Here is a 20,884-nt window from a genome sequence, read left to right as displayed (position 1 = left end):
TACACTCTCTGCAACCCCTAGCCTTCTTTTCACATTTACTGGGTCAATCAAGGAATATAAACTGTAAATTATGTTTTTTTCCCACTGCTCTGTCCAGTCATCAGTATTTGCTGATATTATTGAAGAAGACTCGCTGGCCTTTCAGTATATGCTTGTAACAAAGGAATATTAGGGGAAACACTAAGGTCCATTTATCAAAGTGTTTGAAAAAATCAGTATACCCGAATATATGCTGAAGAAAGCAAATGAATGCAAAAGTGGAGCTTTTCACTATTGAAACCAATCAAGTTAAAAGTTAAACAAGTAATCTTATTGGTTTTTGTTACTGAAAACAGCTTTGTACTTGTCCCCATGTGTTTTACTTCAGCTTTTATAAGTGAAGATTAATTCATCATGGTGCCTGAAATTTGGCAAGTTAAAAACTTGTACTAGAAAATGATGGTTGCAGAATTAAACTTTTAGGATGCATTCACATCCATGCGTCTTAACGAATGTGTTTTAATGAACGTTAATGCACGTTGGCCATTGCTTTAAATGGTGCTAGTTCCCCTCAAAGTGCAGTGTAAGTTAGAAGAAAAAGCTCATGTCCATTTTGTAACATGTCAGGTCCTGTTAAATGAACCTTTTAATGACTATGACTAATGGCAGCTCATATAAATAATTTAATTGAACAACATGTTTCAGTGCATGTAGTGAACTTATGTTAATGTGCAATACTGTCTGCATTAAAAAGTACAAAGAAAGATGTGAATACAGTTTTAATGTAATTTGGAAGTTATAGGACAATAAAAACAAGACTTATTTCAGAAATTTTAATAAGTTGACTCAAAATACCATATATTTTTCACCTTCATCATGATGAAAGTGATAGAAGGTATCAAAAAATCAAAAACATCCCATTTCATGAAGTAAGATTGTCAACTTTCCCTATGGCATACACCCTCATTTGTCATCCATCTTTTTCTTTAATCTCTTATTTATTGTTATATTTGCTTAAATAAAACATTTGTTTTAAATATCGTGTTTTTATAATGTTTAATGGGGAAATATAAATTACTAATTTTCTTTTATATTTACATATATGCTTAGTATATGTGCAAAGGTGGACATATTCGTTTAGAAGGCTGCATAAATATATCATGCCATAGAGTGAAACGGGAGATAAATGTATATTTCAATATCTCAAGAAGACGGTGTTGGATCAATTTCTAATTCCAGTGACCTTAAAGAGAAATCAATACTCTTTCAAATAATGTTTTGATGTCACATAAATTGTATGAAGCAGGTCTAGCAGATAAATGCTGCACAAGCAAAGTGCTTGATAATTTTCCTTTGGTATTTTCCAAAATATCATCAATATGTTAAAATTAATAATTTAACAAGAGTGACATTATGCTGATACATAGGTACTGGAATGTATTATCATCATGACTGCATCATTATAATATTCAGAAGCATGATGTTACAGTTTAATACATTTTACATAATAGGATATTTTTCAAAAAAATTTCTGGCCCTTCTTTGAACTTCATAGGACTTTCTTCATACATGCAGTATACATGAAATCTTGCCATGATGCTCCCTGGTCTATGTTTGTGTCCATCAGAAGTTCACTGGAGGCCTATCTAGCTCTTGCATACTCTTCCTGCCTGCATTTTTAAATGTTTACCTGTTTCCTTCAGTCTATTGTCCTAAATAGTTTGAATTTGCTTTCATACACTGACTTTCTTTTAATCACATGTATATTTGAATGATAGATTTTATTTTTTTTTTTCTTGCCTTATGCTTTTTGTTAACCATATTCTGTTTAAATACATTTTTATTGAAGGTTCATAAAGTTACAGCAGCATAAAAACAAACAACTGTGAGAACATATAAAATGGTTTTATTGCCAGCGGATCAGAATATACATCCATGTCATTCCATATGGGCTTTACAATCCAGGTGTGGGAACAATATTTAAATATGAGAATTTCATTGCTTACAGCTTCTGTTAGATCATAATGGTTTGCCCTTACTGATATTTATACATTCCCACTCAACTGAGGAATTGGTTCCTTGATGGAAATGAGGCTGTATCTAGCTTATTTTACATCCTTGGTTTACTATTGATAATATACCATTGAGGTAAAGACTGAGGTGATAAGGATAAATGGAAGGAGACAAAGTTATTACAGCACTAACTATTCAAGGAGATAGACGAGAAAATGAAGAAGAGGAAAGGAAAAAACAAGAGATAGAAAAAGAATCAGATATAAAGATTTGGGAGTGGAATGTTAAAGGTGTGATTTGACAAGGGGACCTAGGGATTAGTCCATATTGGCTTCTGGCACAAGTCAAAATAGCCAAGTATGTGTTACTCTCAGAAGGCCAATAAAGACTGTTCAAAGTTTGTAGGAAGGCAATGTTCAACCCAGGGATCCAGATCTTTTAAAACTTTCATACCAAGTCCTTGAGAATTGTGTCTATTTTCTCATTAATTTGAAAGAATGTCATTTTGTGTTTTACATGTGTAATAAGGTAGTGGAGGACCACCAAACATTGGCTAGCACTTTTGCCCCTGTAATAATGTCACTAGAGAGAATCACAACAAGGCCCCCAATGAGGATTTTTGTATGCCTTTTCCTAGAATAGTATATACTAACTTGCACATGCTTGTCCAAGATCTATTGATGTTGTGGTACTCCCACCATATGTGTAGAGGGGTGTCTCGGGATTGGCATCCCCTAGAACTTTTTTTGGAGGAAGTGGACCTGAACTTGAATTTGAATTTGGGCAGAGAGTGGATACATGATTTCCATTGGTGAAAAAATCCTATGAGAGATACATCCTGAACATTATGGGAAATTCATTTTTACCAGGGCAAGATTGAACTAAGTAACACATTTATTCATGAAATTCCCTTAAAGTATCCTATTTCATCGCAACATTTTGACAATTATATGGATTCATTTCTATTTTTGAACTTCCATGCTGTATGAGCTTCTAAGGGACTTGCTTTAGGGGAAGGGGGGTTTTCCCATGCAGGTGATCATACAGCGGTAGCTGTGAACACCCCATCCTAGGCAATAGGCACCAGTGTACCAGCCGGTTGTTATGTATGTTTACATGTTTTGTCTTGTCTTCTGTTGTATGTTGCAGCATCACATTTTGATTAGTGTTTAGGAATGGTACATCATTTTTCAAAGAAATAAACAATTTAAAGGAATACTAACCATTTTTTCTCTCTGCCTATTTAAAGCCAACTATATAACCACTTTTCCCATGCTCTATGTTGGATATTTTTTGACTACATAGACAACCAGTCTGGAGATAGGAATGCACTTCAGCCTCTTATTGTCTTAATACAGAGGGAGGTCTTTGTCCCCTGGATCTGTACATACCTCAAGGCTCCACACAAGAGGTTACTAAATCTAAAGAAATTTACTACTGGACCATTACATTACCTACTGTATGCTCAGATTCCACTACTCCACCTCCCACCCCTTTTTGGTTCCCCCAAGACACATTAAAACATCTGCTTTCAACCCCTCCTGGAGACACCTTCTTTGAGGTATTCACCCTTTAAGACTTATGCATCTAGGGGAATGTGGGAAGGGGAAAAGGGAGGGTGGGGTAAAAAGTAGGTATAAGCGATATAGAGGAAAGTTGAGGAAATAAAGTGAAGTAGGTAAAAAGAGAGGAAAATAGCAATTTGAAGTCCAACACTGCTGAAAAATTCTAACAGTTTAATTAGTGGGAGGGGGTGTTTTTTCCCAAAGCAGACCAAGCATCCAGGGTTTGGTTTGCAGTCAGTAATGTTGTCACATCAACCCTTTGGCTTTTGGAAACCTTATGTGCTGCCTGTCTTTCATGCTGAAGAAACTTTCCTGCAAATCCTCTTCAACTATCTTATTATATATGGGTCTAATTTAAAACTAAAAGTTGATTTGCTTTCCGCTAGACAATTCATCATTAGTCCACACCATGGTTTGTGTTTTACGTCTCATTAAAGCGGAGTTCCGGGCACAGAAGTCATTTTTCACTGAACATACCCCCGGGACAGTCAGGGCTAGCACATTCCACAATGGCTAGCCTCTGATCTGTCCCGGTTCGCACTTACCTTTTTGAAGAAATACTTACTTATAAAATTTCTTCCACAGCGTTTCCATCTCTCTTGTGGGCAGCTGAAGCCGGCGCGGTCCTCTTCTGTTTCTTCTTCCGCGTCTTCTTGTCCCAGAATGCGCCTGCACTGGCCCCTCTCGTCACTTCCGGTGCGGCGCCGCATTCCTCCACCGCTTCTGGGCATGCCCAAAAGCTGTTTAGCAGGGGAATGCGGCGTCGCCCGGAAGTGACGAGTGGGGCCGGTGCCGTCGCATTGATTCCTGGGAGCGATGACGTTCAGCTCCCAGGAATCAGTGCAAGCCAGGAAGTGACGGGTGAGCCGCGGCGCAGAGGGAGGAAGTGAAGACTAGGTGAGTATCTTCGATCTTCAATTACAAGGTGAGTGAATAAAAAAAAAAAAAATCTAACTATCCAATTCTGTTTCAGGTTAAGGGGAAGAAGCGGACGGGCACAAAAAAAAAATATTGATTTTGTGCCCGGAACTCCGCTTTAAATATAGGCTGCAGTATGGATCCTGTGGCGTCCCATAAAGTTCTCTCTGCTAAACACTTTAGAGAGAATGTCGTGATTAAAAGAGAGTTCATTCACATGACTTTCAAAGGTCGTGTGAATGAGCTCTCTACCTTCTGAGTATTTTTTTAATTCCTTTGAATAGCGCTCCACTTTTTTTGGAGTGTGAGAAGTGAAGCTCAAAGCACATCTCAAAAGCACATCACTGTGCTTTTTATGAGCAGTTGTATGCCTGGGGTAGGGCCCTAATTGCTGTTTTATAAATGAAGCCTTAGGTCCTATGAGAAATATCTAAGGCAACAAGGCAGTTCCAGGGTAAAAGGAAGTAACGGCTTTTACTAAGAAAAACCATTAAGTTGTAGAAGTTAATATATGCTTTTGTCCGCAATATACTAATGTCAGAAAGCAATGAGATCTGATTAATAAAAATAATTTCATAGTATCCGTCATTCATTATTTTAATGGATATTATTGTCTTTAATTTGTGGCATGTGAAAAAGCAACTATAAACATTTTGAAACTAATTTACATATAAAGGGTGTATTTCAATTAAATCAAGGCTTGAAAGTAAAAGACAGAAATGGTTAATGCCAAATAAAATGCAATGCACATTTATTTTCTAATTCGCCAAATTTAACAGTGCTGAAGTAATTTCCAATAGTTCTATTCATATTTAGATGGGTATTATACATTTTTCATAAATGCCAAATCAAGTGTGCCATTAAGTTTATAGCTAAAAGGAGTTTGTAGTGATAGTTATCTAAAAAGCATACACTAAAGATCTTGTTTATCTTTATGTTAAGTTTTTGTAATCATACTAGTACATTTCCGCTAGAAGGTGTTTGGTGATAACTTCATAATGAATCTGATAACCTAACCTTACATTTAATTAAACTATTCTGCTCTGTGTTTCCCTTAAACTTTTTATTGTTTCTTTTTTTGTGTCTAGAACTTTTCAAATCACTTCTTGAAAATGCACAAAGATCCCTGAATGAAATATTTGTAAGGACATATGGACTTTTGTACACGCAGAATTCAGAGGTATTCCAGGATTTATTTATGGAGCTCAAACGCTACTATACTGGAGGAAATGTCAATTTGGAAGAAATGCTAAATGATTTTTGGGCCCGTCTTTTGGAACGTATGTTTCAGCTGATAAATCCTCAATATCATTTCTCAGAAGAATATCTTGAGTGTGTAAGCAAGTGCATTGACCAGTTGAAACCATTTGGAGAAGTACCAAGGAAGCTTAAAGCCCAAGTGACTAAAGCTTTTGTTGCAGCTCGAACTTTTGTCCAAGGTCTTGCTGTAGGCCGAGAGGTTATCAACAGGGTATCAAAGGTAATAACAAAGTTTTTATTTTAATTTCATTATACAGATTTGTTTTTTAATGCTTGACTTCATAGTGTTTTTCATAAAGTGTATGTCTTGCCAAACTTGTTTTCTTTTCTAGTTTTTAAATGAGTGTGAAATGATTATAACCCCTGTTAGTTTTTTACTGCTACTTAAAGCTTGCCTAGTCAGGTTATCCATGCTTGACGCAAATTTGGCCCCCATGGCCACACCTGTAATCAAAAAGAAAACAACACAGGCCTCGCTAAAAATACAAGGCAGTGCAGTAGTAAATAAATGTCCATTAATATGCAGATATCAATCAAAATAAGTTGGTAGTAGACAATATGAGAGGAAAGGGGAATGTCCAGAAAGGAGCCACCACCAACACCCATTCACACTGCTTCTTATCTGGTGCTGTGGACCTCCAATCCTGGAGGGTCAAACAGGCACCGTAATAATAGTCCTGGAGCTAATCGCTGGATCTGATGATTGACTTCTCACATATGGAGCCCAAAGTAAATATCAGCAATGTTCTCCTCAGTCTCATAAGATGTAGAAACACAAAGGGGGGCATATCATGGTGTAGTAAAGTCAAATAAAATTTATTGAGCAAAGATAAATTACACTTACATTTAAAAAGATAAGATCGCACCTTGTATATAAAAAATCCTTGTTTCAAACCAAGAAGATGACCACCACGTCCAGGTGCGCGATGACGTCACGCGTTTCCAGTCCTTCCTACGCGTTTCATCAGCGATGATGTCGTCAGAGGTGTGGCTAGCGCAAGACATCGCGCAATATTTATACAACAACCCAGATGGCGGTTCAGAAATTAATTGCGTTCCACAGGCCAGAAGGGAGGGCATAATCCTCCCCTCACCTTCAGCACCCATAGAGCATTGAGGTCCAAAGAAGCCGAAATAAGAGCATCTAGATACAATGAATATGAAATGAAGACCAACAGATGAACAATCTCCATCGTAAGCTCAAAAAGTTGCTCAACATAAAAACGCCCTAAGAGCATGCATAAACTAATATCCCATGTAACATAAGCTAAAAAATATTAAAAACATTTATATTTATATTTGATTGGCTGAACGATCACACACCCAAACGTGGCTTCATCTAGTGGTCAGGAAACAATTTGCAAATATAAACACTAAATGGCAATACAATATATAAATCAGATCTGTAAATTAAAAACAATCATATAACTATGAATAAATATGAAAACTGAGAAATAAAATATGTAAAAAATAAATTAAAAATAATAATAAAAAAATAAAGACAAAAATGAAAAATAAAAATAAAGAAGAAAATAAAAAAAATAAAAATGAAAATAAGAAAATATAAGAAAGAATGAAAATAATAATAAATAAAAAAAATAATAATTAGTGACTGAAAAGCCTTAATAAAAATGAATAGTAATAAACTCACAAAAAAAGGAAAAATATGAAATTTAAGTAAAAATAATCAAATTAACTATTACTAATGAACGCATTTACGTCCCATTCCACATTCGTTTCGAAGGGGACATAGGTTTTAGTGGTGTAAATGCACCAGGTTTCCATCCTAGAGATTTCCCTGACCACATTGCTTCCTCGCTAGCAGCTAGTAAATCTGTCAATCCCCATGAATATGGTACCGGCTGGATTCTTGTTATGAACGGAAGCGTAATGTTTCGAAACTGTGATTTACGAACCCTTTCTTAATATTGCCACATGTTCGTTCAACCTTACATGTAGCATTCATTTAGTCGGGCCAATATGTTGAAGGCCACATTGACAACAAATCAAATACACAACATTTTTGGATGTACACGTGATAAATGGTTTGATGTTAAAGCACTTATGGGTAGCATGGGATTCAAAATCAAGATTTTTTCTAGATTTTTGGGTATTAAATGTGCACAATTTGAACACTTTCTACACGGAAAAAAACACTCATGTCCTGAAAAAAAGGGTCTTACTGGAGGTTTCTATAACATTTGGGGCTATCTGCTATATTAGCGGGGGAACACCCCTGTAAATAACAGGAGGGTCGACAGGGAGCAGCGGCCCTAGTACCCTAACATTTCAGACTCCAGGAGAAAATCCACACGGTTGGTACCCTTTTTAGCTGGAGGAAGTGACTCTGCATTGGATTTAAGCCAGGCTGAATATTGACAACTGCCTGTGTCTATGAAGCCCTTCCTATCAGTCTCCTTAAAAAAAGTTGACGTAAGGATCTTCCCAGAGTCAGCCCTCACTCTCACATCCAAAAAGTAAATCTCTACATTACTAGATTCATATGTATAAAATAAGTTGCGCTAAGTGATCTAGAACAAATAAATGTCCAAAAAACATATAAAGTCCCGAATTGTGAACGTGAATAGTTGAAAAAATAATGGTGTAAATCTCGATCAGCGCACAAGCAATCCGAAGTCTCTTAGGTAATATGCTTACCAGACAAGCAATTAAAAATTGCGGAATTCACATGCCAGGCTGACTTGATTGTGAGAATTCTGTGTTGGACACTCAAATTATAGTGTCATAAATCATGAAAAAAAGAGAAATATCTCCATAGCGTAATAACGTAACAATAAGTGATAAATGATAACCTTTGACAATTCCACCACATAGAAGGTGTAAGTATCCGTCACCAGTTGTGAAACTGCTTACCAGAAAAAATATATAGAAAGACCATAAATAACAATCCCAGTGTTAAGGGAGGAAGGAGAACCACCACCGATTGTATAGCCTCTTACCAGATGGAAAATATAATCAGCAGAAATATGAAGAATCCTGAGTACACCCGAACGTCAACAGTGACACTCAATGACACTCTGAGCCCCTTACCAGACCGAAATATTCAGTTGCTCAGGATGTAGTCTTGCTCTATGCGCTCCCCCAATGTATACACACAGCAGACAATCTCAGGAACCAGGGTCAGGTGTAGGATAATGCCAGCAGATGTAACCAAAACAATCTCGACAAAGGAAAAGCACCAATAGTGTAAAATCTTAATGACTAATTTATTGTAAAAAGAAACGCACTTACAATCACATAGAAGATTAAAAGCATGTAGGAGTGTAGAAGCCACCGACTGGACGGCAAGGCACATCCGCTCTCTCAAACGCTTCCGGGGATGACGTCAGCACACTGTGACCTCAGATTCATGCTGCAGGGAAATGCCCTATCATTGATATTAAGGTCAGCAATGAAGTCATCAAGTGACTCAGTGCTGCCATACCACAGGAGGAGGACGTCATCTATATACCTTTTCCATATCAACAACTGATGTCTATATTGACCATAGATGACATCCTCCTTCCATTTGGCCATGAACAGGTTATCCATGCTGGGTGCAAATTTGGCCCCCATGGCCACACCTGTAATCTGCAGGTAGTACATTCTACCAAACCAAAAATAGTTGTCTTCCATACTGAAATCCAATAGGGACAGAACAACTGTATATGATGAAGAGTCAGATCCTTTTCACAAAATATGATCCACCGCTTCATGACCATGGGCATGAGAGATCACTGTATACAATGATGCTACATCCGCTGTAGCCAAGATGTAACTGTTTTTCCATTCAATGGTTTCCAGAACATTAATCACCTGTGCTGAATCCTTTAGATAAGAAGGCGTTTGCAGCACCAACGGCTGCAAAAAATGGTCAATGTATTTCCCCACTCTGGAGGTTACTGAATCAAACCCACTTATGATTGGCCTACCCGGGGGACTCTGCAGACTTTTATGTATTTTTGGTAAAAAATAAATGACTGCCACCCTTGGAGTGACAGGGACCAAAAATGATCTTTCCTTTTTGGCGTAAACCTTCCTAAGAGAACCCTCCTCAACAATTTTCATTAGTTCCTTTTTAAATCTGAGAGTAGGCATCACTGTTTGCTGTTAGGGATTTTCCCTCAATTCCTGTCTGGGGAAAAAATTGTGACTGGGACAAGTAGTAAGGACAATCTCTCAAACTGAGCCCTGGATACCATGTTTTCTGTGTCTGGTGTTGCCAGTTTTCCATATTTACCTCTTAGAAGGATTGCCTTTGCTTCCAGTATTAAATCTGCATTTCCCATATCAGGATGCAGATCAACATATAGGCCTCGATCAGAATATTGAAAAGTTATAATTTAATTTACTTTCATACCCAAAACATCTCTACACAAAATCAAGCCATTTCAAAATAAAAATTCAGTTCATTGTTGCTTTTATTCACATTTGTCTTATTTTTTTGTTTTAAATGTTCTCTGCTATTTTTAGAAATTACATAGCTTATTAAGCACCAAACCATACTTTTACCTGTGCATATGCACAATATGTGCACAATATATATAAGATGTCCAGGAGAAAGAAAAGTGTGTGTGTGTGTATATATATACAGTATATATACCTGTTATACCTGTTTGTAGGAAGTTTAATGAAAGAAGGCAAGTGATAAGTGTTGTTGCTACACAGTAACAAAATTAGTTCACCTGCCCTTGTACATTGACTCAGGTATGTGTAATCTTATTACAAGTCCAGTTACGCTTCAATTGAGTTAAAATGGAAAAATGGTGTCCATAAGATAACATCTCTCAATTCATTGAATAACAACTTAAATGAAGCTACTTTCTTGTTCTTTTCTGTATTTACTTTTTTTCAGAAGAGGTTGTAACAGTAAAAAATAGACTGCCGGATTTAAATTGTCCTCTTTTAACTTTGGTTTCCAGATCTTAACTGCATCAAAGAAGGCCACAACATGAGAAATTCACTGTGTTCTGCCAAATGTGTTTTAAAGGGATTACAACTAGAAAACAAGTTTACTTAAGAGGCAACGAGACCTTCCTTGAACCACTAAATGCAATGTTTGAATGCTTCATGGCAGAGCTGTAGTGGATGATTTACTAACAAAGTAATTTTATGTTATCACAGCAAGCTTTTATTTGTTTTTAAGATTAACCTACACTTTATATCTGTCAGAGCTTTAATACAAATAGTGTTCCACTAAGCAGCAAAATTGTGTTAACCAAATGTTGTGGTAAGCTGGGTTTATTTGGTAATATTCATTGCATATCTGGGACTTTATATGTGATTAAATGACTATGGTTTCTATAGGTCGTTTGGCGGTCCTTTTGCAATCTGCCGTGGTAGTGAATGATATATGTTAATGCATGGGAATGTGTATTGTGGTGAAAAATGCTCCAGCACTATTTACAAAAGTAAAAACTCTTTTAGGTGCATTACGTTTGCATGGAGGTCAGTTTAAGAAGACCTATCTGAGATATTTCCCAGGTTATTGTGCGGGTTCAATTATATGTGTTTCTGACCTTTTATTTGACTTTCTTCTTACTTCCTTTGACTTTCTTCTGACATGCAGTTTGTTACCCAGCAATTTATATTTTTTAATTTAATATCTTTATGACATTATTTGGTAAATGAGAGTTCTTGGTCATGACTGAAAGCTTCAACACAACAGAAATGTATTGGTAAAAAGTATGAAGGTATAAAACTAACAAACAGCAATCTATCTAGTTACAGAAAAAGAAAAAAGTTAAATTAAGGAATTATAGAATATACTATAACATTATATTATTATGCAAACAACAACACATAAGACAAGTATGTATACATGTAAGTGGCAAACAAATGGCTGATATTTACCATTTATGTAGCATGGGGCCCCTGTGATGATTTCTTTTTGTCTCTCTCCAAGACCTAACCTAATATGGACCTATCGTGCATTGACTTGTATATGGCCATCCCCACTGGTGGGCCGATCTATTCAATCGATTTAAATCTATCTCATCTCATCCAGGATTGGATCATTTCCCCATCCCCAGTAGTTAGCATAACTCAGCTTCTCTTTAGCACAATCTTTTTTGCAGGGAACATTAAAACGGAGCTCTACCCAAAAGGGGATCCCTCCTCCACTGCCACATTTGGCACTTTTGGGGGTAACCACTCCCAATTTCTAGTAAGATTGCCACACAGCAATCTACATCTTGCTTGGCCCCTCCTCTTTCCCCAGGCTTTGATCTGGGACCTGTGTGTGTGTTCCGGAAGATGGCGGGAGCATTCAGAAAGCGCAACGCGACTCCTGCATGCGCAGTAGGAAACCAGCTGTGAAGCCTGAAGGCTTTACTGCCTGTCTCCCCTACTTGCTATGCCAATGCCTGCACACGAGGCCGATGGACGAATCAGTTTGGGGTGGCGACATCCCAAGATCCCTCAACAGGAAAGTGTCCTTATATTAAAAGTTAGCAGCTACAGTATTTGTAGCTGCTAACTTTTCATTTTTTTTTCCCCTGACTGGAACTCCACTTTAACCGCTTGCCGACCAGCCGCTGTAGTTTTACTGCAGCAGGTCGGCTCTGTCCCACGAAACAACGTACCTGTATGACTGCTAGCGGGGGCGTGCACGCGTGCCTATTCATTACAGGGGAAGCGATCGCTCCCCGTGGAGACAGAATGGCGATCTGCCGTTGTAAACAAGGCAGACCGCTGTTCTGTCAGTTATTAACACAGGGATCCTGTGTTCCTCTTATTTAGGAACACAGGTCTCTGTGTTCATGCAGCAAGCCCATCCCCCAAACAGTTAGAAAGCACCCCCTAGGGACACATTTAACCCTTTTATCGCCCCTGGTGTTAACCCCTTCCCTGCCAATGTCATTAGTACAGTAACAGTGCATATTTTTAGCACTGAGTACTGTAGTAATGTCACTGTTCCCCCCCAAAAGTGTCAAAAATGTCAGTTAGGTGTCCGATCTGTCCGGCTCAACGTTTCAGTCCCGCCTAAAAATCGCTAATCACCGGCATTACTAGTAAAAAAAATAAAAAATAAAAATTACATAAATCTTTCCCCTAGTCTGTAGACACAATACTTTTGCACAAACCAATCAATAAACACTTGTTTTAATTTTTTTTACCTAAAATATGTAGCAGATTACAAATTGGCCTAAAATGATAAAAAAAACAATTAGATTTATTTTTTTATTTTTTTTATTTGGGAATGTTATATAGCAACAAGTAAAAAAAAATGTTTTTTTTCAGAATTGTTGCTGTTTTTTTCTTTTTTGCCGCAAAAAATAAAAATCGCACTGGTGATTAATTACCATCAAAAGAAAGTGATTGGGAAAAAAGGACATCAATTTTATTTGGGTACAGCATCACACGACCCCGCAATTGTCAGTTAAGCTAACGCAGTGCCGTATTGCAAAAAATGACCCGGTCCAGAAGTGGTTAAGTATGCAATTTCATAACCTGTTTGGAGGGAAAATCGGATTACAAGTTCCTGTCCTGATCTGTTTGCAGAGAAATTATGCATTCCTGAACCAACCGTCACCCCCATTACATAATTAAACAGGGGGTCCTTTAACGTGGACACAGTGAAAAACAAAAGAGATTTAAATGGCCTGGTCTAGGCAATTACCGGCTGCATAAAGTCTGAGATAAAGTAATGAGTCTAATTGTTGTCCCTTCTGGAATACAGTATTAGGACTGGTAAATAATAGAGCATTCCCTGTGGCACCCATATGTAAAGTACATCAAAACATTCCTACACTTCAGTAATCTGCCAATTAATCAATCTCATCCCTCAACCTGTATCCTTGTTTCAAAATATATTCATACACATATATTTATATACCACTTTACTTGTAAATTGTTTAAAATTTAGTTATACAAACTTCTATTTACATTCTCTAACTGAAATTACACATAAACCCCTCATATGGCAACACAGTTGACCTCTTACTGACCTTCATTCGATTTCCTACTGACCTACATTCGATTTTCTTGCCTGAGCTGCATAAAACTAAGTTAGTATTTCTGCTCTGATCAAAGGCAATGTACATAAAACTGTCAGTTAAGTTGGAATATTTGACCTATCTGACTTAAAATTTAACAGTACTCTCTAATGATATATATATATATATATATATATATATATATATATATATATATATATATATATATATATATATATATATATATATAAAAATATGTGTATACACTATATCACCAAAAGTATTGGAACGTCTGCCTTTACGCCTTTACAAGCAAAGTCTAAGTCCGTAGGGTTCTATATTGAGTTGGCCCACCCTTTGCAGCTATAACAGCTTCAACTCTTCTGGGAAGGCTGTCCACAATGTTTAGGAGTGTGTCTATAGGAATGTTTGACCATTCTTCCACAAGCGCATTTGTGAGGTCAGGCTTTAAAGTTGTTGAGAAGGCCTGGCTCACATTCTCTGCTCTAATTCATCCCAAAGATGTAATATCAGGTTGAGGTCAGTTATGGCCAGTTATGTTCCTCCACCCCAAATCCGCTCATCCATGTATTTATGGCCCTTGCTTTGTGCACTGGTGCGCAGTCATAGTGGAACAGCAAAGGCCAACCCCAAACTGTTCCCACAAAGTTGGGAGCATGAAATTGTAAAAAAATTTCTTAGCATGCTGACGCCTTAAGTTCCCTTCACTGGAGCTAAGGGGCCAAGACCAACCCCTGTAAAACAACCCCACACCATAATCCCCCCTCCACCAAATGATTTGGACCAGTGCACAAAGCAAGGTCCATAAAGATATGGATGAGTGAATTTGTGGTGGAGGAACTTGACTGGCCTGCACAGAGTCCTTACCGCAACCCGATAGAACACCAGTGGGATGAATTACAGTGGAGACTGCGAACCAGGCCTTCTTGTCCACTCCAGTGTCTGACATCACAGATGCACTTCTGGAAGAATGGTCAAACATTCCCATAGACACACTTCTAAACCTTGTGGGCAGCCTTCCCAGAAGAGTTAAAGCTGTTATAGCTGCAAAGGGTGGGCCAACTAATTATTGAACCCTATAGACTACAAATTGGATGCCATTAATTTTCATGTGCATGTAAAGGCAGGTGTCCAAATACTTTTGGTAATATAGTGTGTGTGCATATACATATATTGCCCTAATGACACAATATAATTTACTTGTGTTTTTTAGGTAACTTGCCTTATTGATACATAAAGATAAAGTCAAAACACGGCCAACCAACTAGATGTTAAAAGGAGGCATGGTTGAAAGAATCAGCCTGAGTCAGTAAACAGTGTAATTAGTGAATCAATTAATGAATTATTACATTAATGAAATAATTATTCCTGTGCCACTGCTTGATAGCCATACCAATACGTCATTGTGAAGAAACTTCACATCACGCTGCAATAATTCTGTGACCGATGCTCTTGATTTATGTCATCTACATGCTCCTAATTGCTCAACTGTTTACTCATAAATTATCATTCATAGCAACAGATATTAAATCTTATGTCTGGGCTGTACAGATATCATAGTATACAGAAAAAAAAAAAAATCAGCATTCTGGAATCTGGAATTAGAAAACTTGTAAGAAAGAACTGCAGACAAAAACTGCACTGTATGGTTTATCTGGTTCAGATTCAGAATGCTTTAATGACCCAAAGGGAAATTATTACTGGGAGACAGAGCATGGAATTAAAACCCTTTTTTTGTTTTGGATAGAGTGGGGAGGAATAAGAACCCCTTTCACATTTGTACTACTATTTGAGTCTTTGTTAACCACTTGACCTCCAAAAGATTTACCCCCTTCATGACCAGGCCATTTTTTGTGATACGGCACTGCGCTACATTAACTAAAAAATTGTGAGGTCATGCGACACTGTACCCAAATAAAATGTATGTCCTTATTTCCCCTCATCCTGTCATCCCCCAGGTGGCATCCCTCCCTTTCTCTCCAGCTGCCTGTAGCTGCTGACTGGCACTGTGTCTGGCCAGCTGTCATGCTGAGGGGGGGATGCTGGTGAAGCTGGAGCTTGGGGGGCTTGGTAAACGTGTGTTTACCAGCCCCCTCCCTGATGTGTGGTGGACCAAGGCAGCCATCTCTACCAATGGCTCCTGTGTAGTGTTGAGCGAACACGGACTGTATTATTCGTGTTCGTACCGAATAATTGGATTTTTTGTACCCGAACACGGACACGGACACTTTACTGTATGTTCGGGTAAAAATCCGTGTTCGGTCGTTTTATTTCCGGGTTTTGCATGCTTTGGCGCTCTTTTCATGGCGGGCTTTCAACAGCCAATCAACAATCGTTTAACTGGTGTGCCTTAAGCCATCCCAGCCATGCCTGCAAATGTCTCAGTAGCTGTGATTGGCCGTCTGAAGCATGTGACCAAGTCTTTATAAGTTCGAGGCAGCCGCAGCGGCGTCATTATGCTGCTTAGATTCAGGGACAGAGCACACATCAACGTGCTGGCTGCTGATTAGGGAAAGATAGGCAGGAAAAAACCATTTGTGTCCGGATAGAATTGAGGGACAGGTCGGAGTGTTTAGGCAGGGCGAGTTGTAGGCATTTTAGGGATAGAGTCTGCTGAATTATATAGGGTCAGTGTCTTCTACAAACTACAATCGATATTGCTGTGTGGGGGGTGGGGTCTGCACTCAATCCTGATCTACGATCTCTTCTCAATCCTGTTAGGGACAGAGTCTGCTGAATTTTAGGGAAACTGTGTTCTACAAACTACAATCGATATTGCTGTGTGGTGTGGGATTGGAGATAGGCAGGTGTCAGTGATCCACATCCATTTTTCTGTGTGTGAGCTGCAGTGAACACAATCTTTTTGGGCTGCAGTGAACACAATCTTTTTGGGCTGCAGTGAACACAATCTTTTTGGGCTGCAGTGAACACAATCTTTTTGGGCTGCAGTGAACACAATCTTTTTGGGCTGCAGTGAACACAATCTTTTTGGGGTGCAGTGAACAAAATCTTTTTGGGGTGCAGTGAACACAATCCTTTTTGGTGTGCAGTGAACACAATCTTTGTGGGGTGCAGTGAACAAAATCCTTTGTGGGGTGCAGTGAACACAATCTTTTTGGGGTGCAGTGAACAAAATCCTTTTTGGGGTGCAGTGAACAACATCCTTTTTGGGGTGCAGTGAACACAATCTTTTTGGGGTGCAGTGAACAAAATCCTTTGTGGGGTGCAGTGAACACAATCTTTTTGGGGTGCAGTGAACACAATCTTTTTGGGGTGGAGTGAACAACATCCTTTTTGGGGTGCAGTGAACAAAATCCTTTTTGGGGTGCAGTGAACAAAATCATTTTTGGGGTGCAGTGAACACAATCTTTTTGGGGTGCAGTGAACACAATCTTTGTGGGGTGCAGTGAACACAATCTTTTTGGGGTGGAGTGAACAACATCCTTTTTGGGGTGCAGTGAACAACATCCTTTTTGGGGTGCAGTGAACACAATCTTTTTGGGGTGCAGTGAACACAATCTTTGTGGGGTACAGTGAACAGAATCTTTGTGGGGTGCAGTGAACACAATCTTTGGGGGGTACAGTGAACACAATCTTTGTGAGGTGCAGTGAACACAATCTTTGTGGGGTGCAGTGAACACAATCATTGTGGGGTGCAGTGAACTCAATCTTTGTGGGGTACAGTGAACACAATCTCATACTGAAGGTTTGAGGGTGCTGCCTGTTCCATACTCCCCCTACTCCTCATCTAGCCTTTTAGGGGTACAAACAATAGTAATTGGGGCCTAGTGTGGTTGTGTACGTGTGATATACATACACTTTTTTGGGATCATATTTTCTATTCCGCTATTTAATCAAAAACCTTTGGGGATCAGTTAAATTGGGGGATAGTCTGTGTTGGTACGTGTGAGAGAGATCCACCTTTCCAAGTTGTTGGGGTTCATCTCATACTTCTGAAGGTTTGAGGGTGCTGCCTGTTCCATACTCCCCCTACTCCTAGCCTTTTAGGGGTACAAACAATAGTAATTGGGGCCTAGTGTGGTTGTGTACGTGTGATATACATACACTTTTTTGGGATCATATTTTCTATTCCGCTATTTAATCAAAAACCTTTGGGGATCAGTTAAATTGGGGGATAGTCTGTGTTGGTACGTGTGAGAGAGATCCACCTTTCCAAGTTGTTGGGGTTCATCTCATACTTCTGAAGGTTTGAGGGTGCTGCCTGTTCCATACTCCCCCTACTCCTAGCCTTTTAGGGGTACAAACAATAATAATTGGGGCCTAGTGTGGTTGTGTACGTGTGATATACATACACTTTTTTGGGATCATATTTTCTATTCCGCTATTTAATCAAAAACCTCTGGGGATCAGTTAAATTGGGGGATAGTCTGTGTTGGTACGTGTGAGAGAGATCCACCTTTCCAAGTTGTTGGGGTTCATCTCATACTTCTGAAGGTTTGAGGGTGCTGCCTGTTCCATACTCCCCCTACTCCTAGCCTTTTAGGGGTACAAACAATAGTAATTGGGGCCTAGTGTGGTTGTGTACGTGTGATATACATACACTTTTTTGGGATCATATTTTCTATTCCGCTATTTAATCAAAAACCTTTGGGGATCAGTTAAATTGGGGGATAGTCTGTGTTGGTACGTGTGAGAGAGATCCACCTTTCCAAGTTGTTGGGGTTCATCTCATACTTCTGAAGGTTTGAGGGTGCTGCCTGTTCCATACTCCCCCTACTCCTAGCCTTTTAGGGGTACAAACAATAGTAATTGGGGCCTAGTGTGGTTGTGTACGTGTGATATACATACACTTTTTTGGGATCATATTTTCTATTCCGCTATTTAATCAAAAACCTCTGGGGATCAGTTAAATTGGGGGATAGTCTGTGTTGGTACGTGTGAGAGAGATCCACCTTTCCAAGTTGTTGGGGTTCATCTCATACTTCTGAAGGTTTGAGGGTGCTGCCTGTTCCATACTCCCCCTACTCCTAGCCTTTTAGGGGTACAAACAATAGTAATTGGGGCCTAGTGTGGTTGTGTACGTGTGATATACATACACTTTTTTGGGATCATATTTTCTATTCCGCTATTTAATCAAAAACCTTTGGGGATCAGTTAAATTGGGGGATAGTCTGTGTTGGTACGTGTGAGAGAGATCCACCTTTCCAAGTTGTTGGGGTTCATCTCATACTTCTGAAGGTTTGAGGGTGCTGCCTGTTCCATACTCCCCCTACTCCTAGCCTTTTAGGGGTACAAACAATAGTAATTGGGGCCTAGTGTGGTTGTGTACGTGTGATATACATACACTTTTTTGGGATCATATTTTCTATTCCGCTATTTAATCAAAAACCTCTGGGGATCAGTTAAATTGGGGGATAGTCTGTGTTGGTACGTGTGAGAGAGATCCACCTTTCCAAGTTGTTGGGGTTCATCTCATACTTCTGAAGGTTTGAGGGTGCTGCCTGTTCCATACTCCCCCTACTCCTAGCCTTTTAGGGGTACAAACAATAGTAATTGGGGCCTAGTGTGGTTGTGTACGTGTGATATACATACACTTTTTTGGGATCATATTTTCTATTCCGCTATTTAATCAAAAACCTTTGGGGATCAGTTAAATTGGGGGATAGTCTGTGTTGGTACGTGTGAGAGAGATCCACCTTTCCAAGTTGTTGGGGTTCATCTCATACTTCTGAAGGTTTGAGGGTGCTGCCTGTTCCATACTCCCCCTACTCCTAGCCTTTTAGGGGTACAAACAATAGTAATTGGGGCCTAGTGTGGTTGTGTACGTGTGATATACATACACTTTTTTGGGATCATATTTTCTATTCCGCTATTTAATCAAAAACCTTTGGGGATCAGTTAAATTGGGGGATAGTCTGTGTTGGTACGTGTGAGAGAGATCCACCTTTCCAAGTTGTTGAGGTTCATCTCATACTTCTGAAGGTTTGAGGGTGCTGCCTGTTCCATACTCCCCCTACTCCTAGCCTTTTAGGGGTACAAACAATAGTAATTGGGGCCTAATGTGGTTGTGTACGTGTGATATACATACACTTTTTTGGGATCATATTTTCTATTCCGCTATTTAATCAAAAACCTTTGGGGATCAGTTAAATTGGGGGATAGTCTGTGTTGGTACGTGTGAGAGAGATCCACCTTTCCAAGTTGTTGGGGTTCATCTCATACTTCTGAAGGTTTGAGGGTGCTGCCTGTTACATACTCCCCCTACTCCTAGCCTTTTAGGGGTACAAACAATAGTAATTGGGGCCTAGTGTGGTTGTGTACGTGTGATATACATACACTTTTTTGGGATCATATTTTCTATTCCGCTATTTAATCAAAAACCTTTGGGGATCAGTTAAATTGGGGGATAGTCTGTGTTGGTACGTGTGAGAGAGATCCACCTTTCCAAGTTGTTGGGGTTCATCTCATACTTCTGAAGGTTTGAGGGTGCTGCCTGTTACATACTCCCCCTACTCCTAGCCTTTTAGGGGTACAAACAATAGTAATTGGGGCCTAGTGTGGTTGTGTACGTGTGATATACATACACTTTTTTGGGATCATATTTTCTATTCCGCTATTTAATCAAAAACCTTTGGGGATCAGTTAAATTGGGGGATAGTCTGTGTTGGTACGTGTGAGAGAGATCCACCTTTCCAAGTTGTTGAGGTTCATCTCATACTTCTGAAGGTTTGAGGGTGCTGCCTGTTCCATACTCCCCCTACTCCTAGCCTTTTAGGGGTACAAACAATAGTAATTGGGGCCTAGTGTGGTTGTGTACGTGTGATATACATACACTTTTTTGGGATCATATTTTCTATTCCGCTATTTAATCAAAAACCTTTGGGGATCAGTTAAATTGGGGGATAGTCTGTGTTGGTACGTGTGAGAGAGATCCACCTTTCCAAGTTGTTGAGGTTCATCTCATACTTCTGAAGGTTTGAGGGTGCTGCCTGTTCCATACTCCCCCTACTCCTAGCCTTTTAGGGGTACAAACAATAGTAATTGGGGCCTAGTGTGGTTGTGTACGTGTGATATACATACACTTTTTTGGGATCATATTTTCTATTCCGCTATTTAATCAAAAACCTTTGGGGATCAGTTAAATTGGGGGATAGTCTGTGTTGGTACGTGTGAGAGAGATCCACCTTTCCAAGTTGTTGGGGTTCATCTCATACTTCTGAAGGTTTGAGG

The 20,884-nt window shown here is 39.1% G+C and overlaps 1 protein-coding gene across 1 annotated transcript in view; it reads left to right on the top strand.

The window, feature by feature from the left end:
* Positions 1-20,884, top strand: part of GPC6 (glypican 6) — a 1,143,233-nt gene that overhangs the window by 400,718 nt on the left and 721,631 nt on the right. The window contains exon 3 of the mRNA XM_082246239.1: positions 5,564-5,955. Coding sequence (XP_082102365.1) covers positions 5,564-5,955 — 392 coding nt within the window. The remainder of the gene's footprint in view (positions 1-5,563; positions 5,956-20,884) is intronic.

The sequence above is a fragment of the Pelophylax lessonae genome, assembly GCF_965119305.1.
Source record: "Pelophylax lessonae genome assembly, chromosome: 2".
In the NCBI taxonomy this organism is placed as follows: Eukaryota; Metazoa; Chordata; class Amphibia; order Anura; family Ranidae; genus Pelophylax; species Pelophylax lessonae.
The sequence above is the reverse complement of the archived record's forward strand: the minus strand, read 5'-3'. Positions and strand labels throughout refer to the sequence as shown.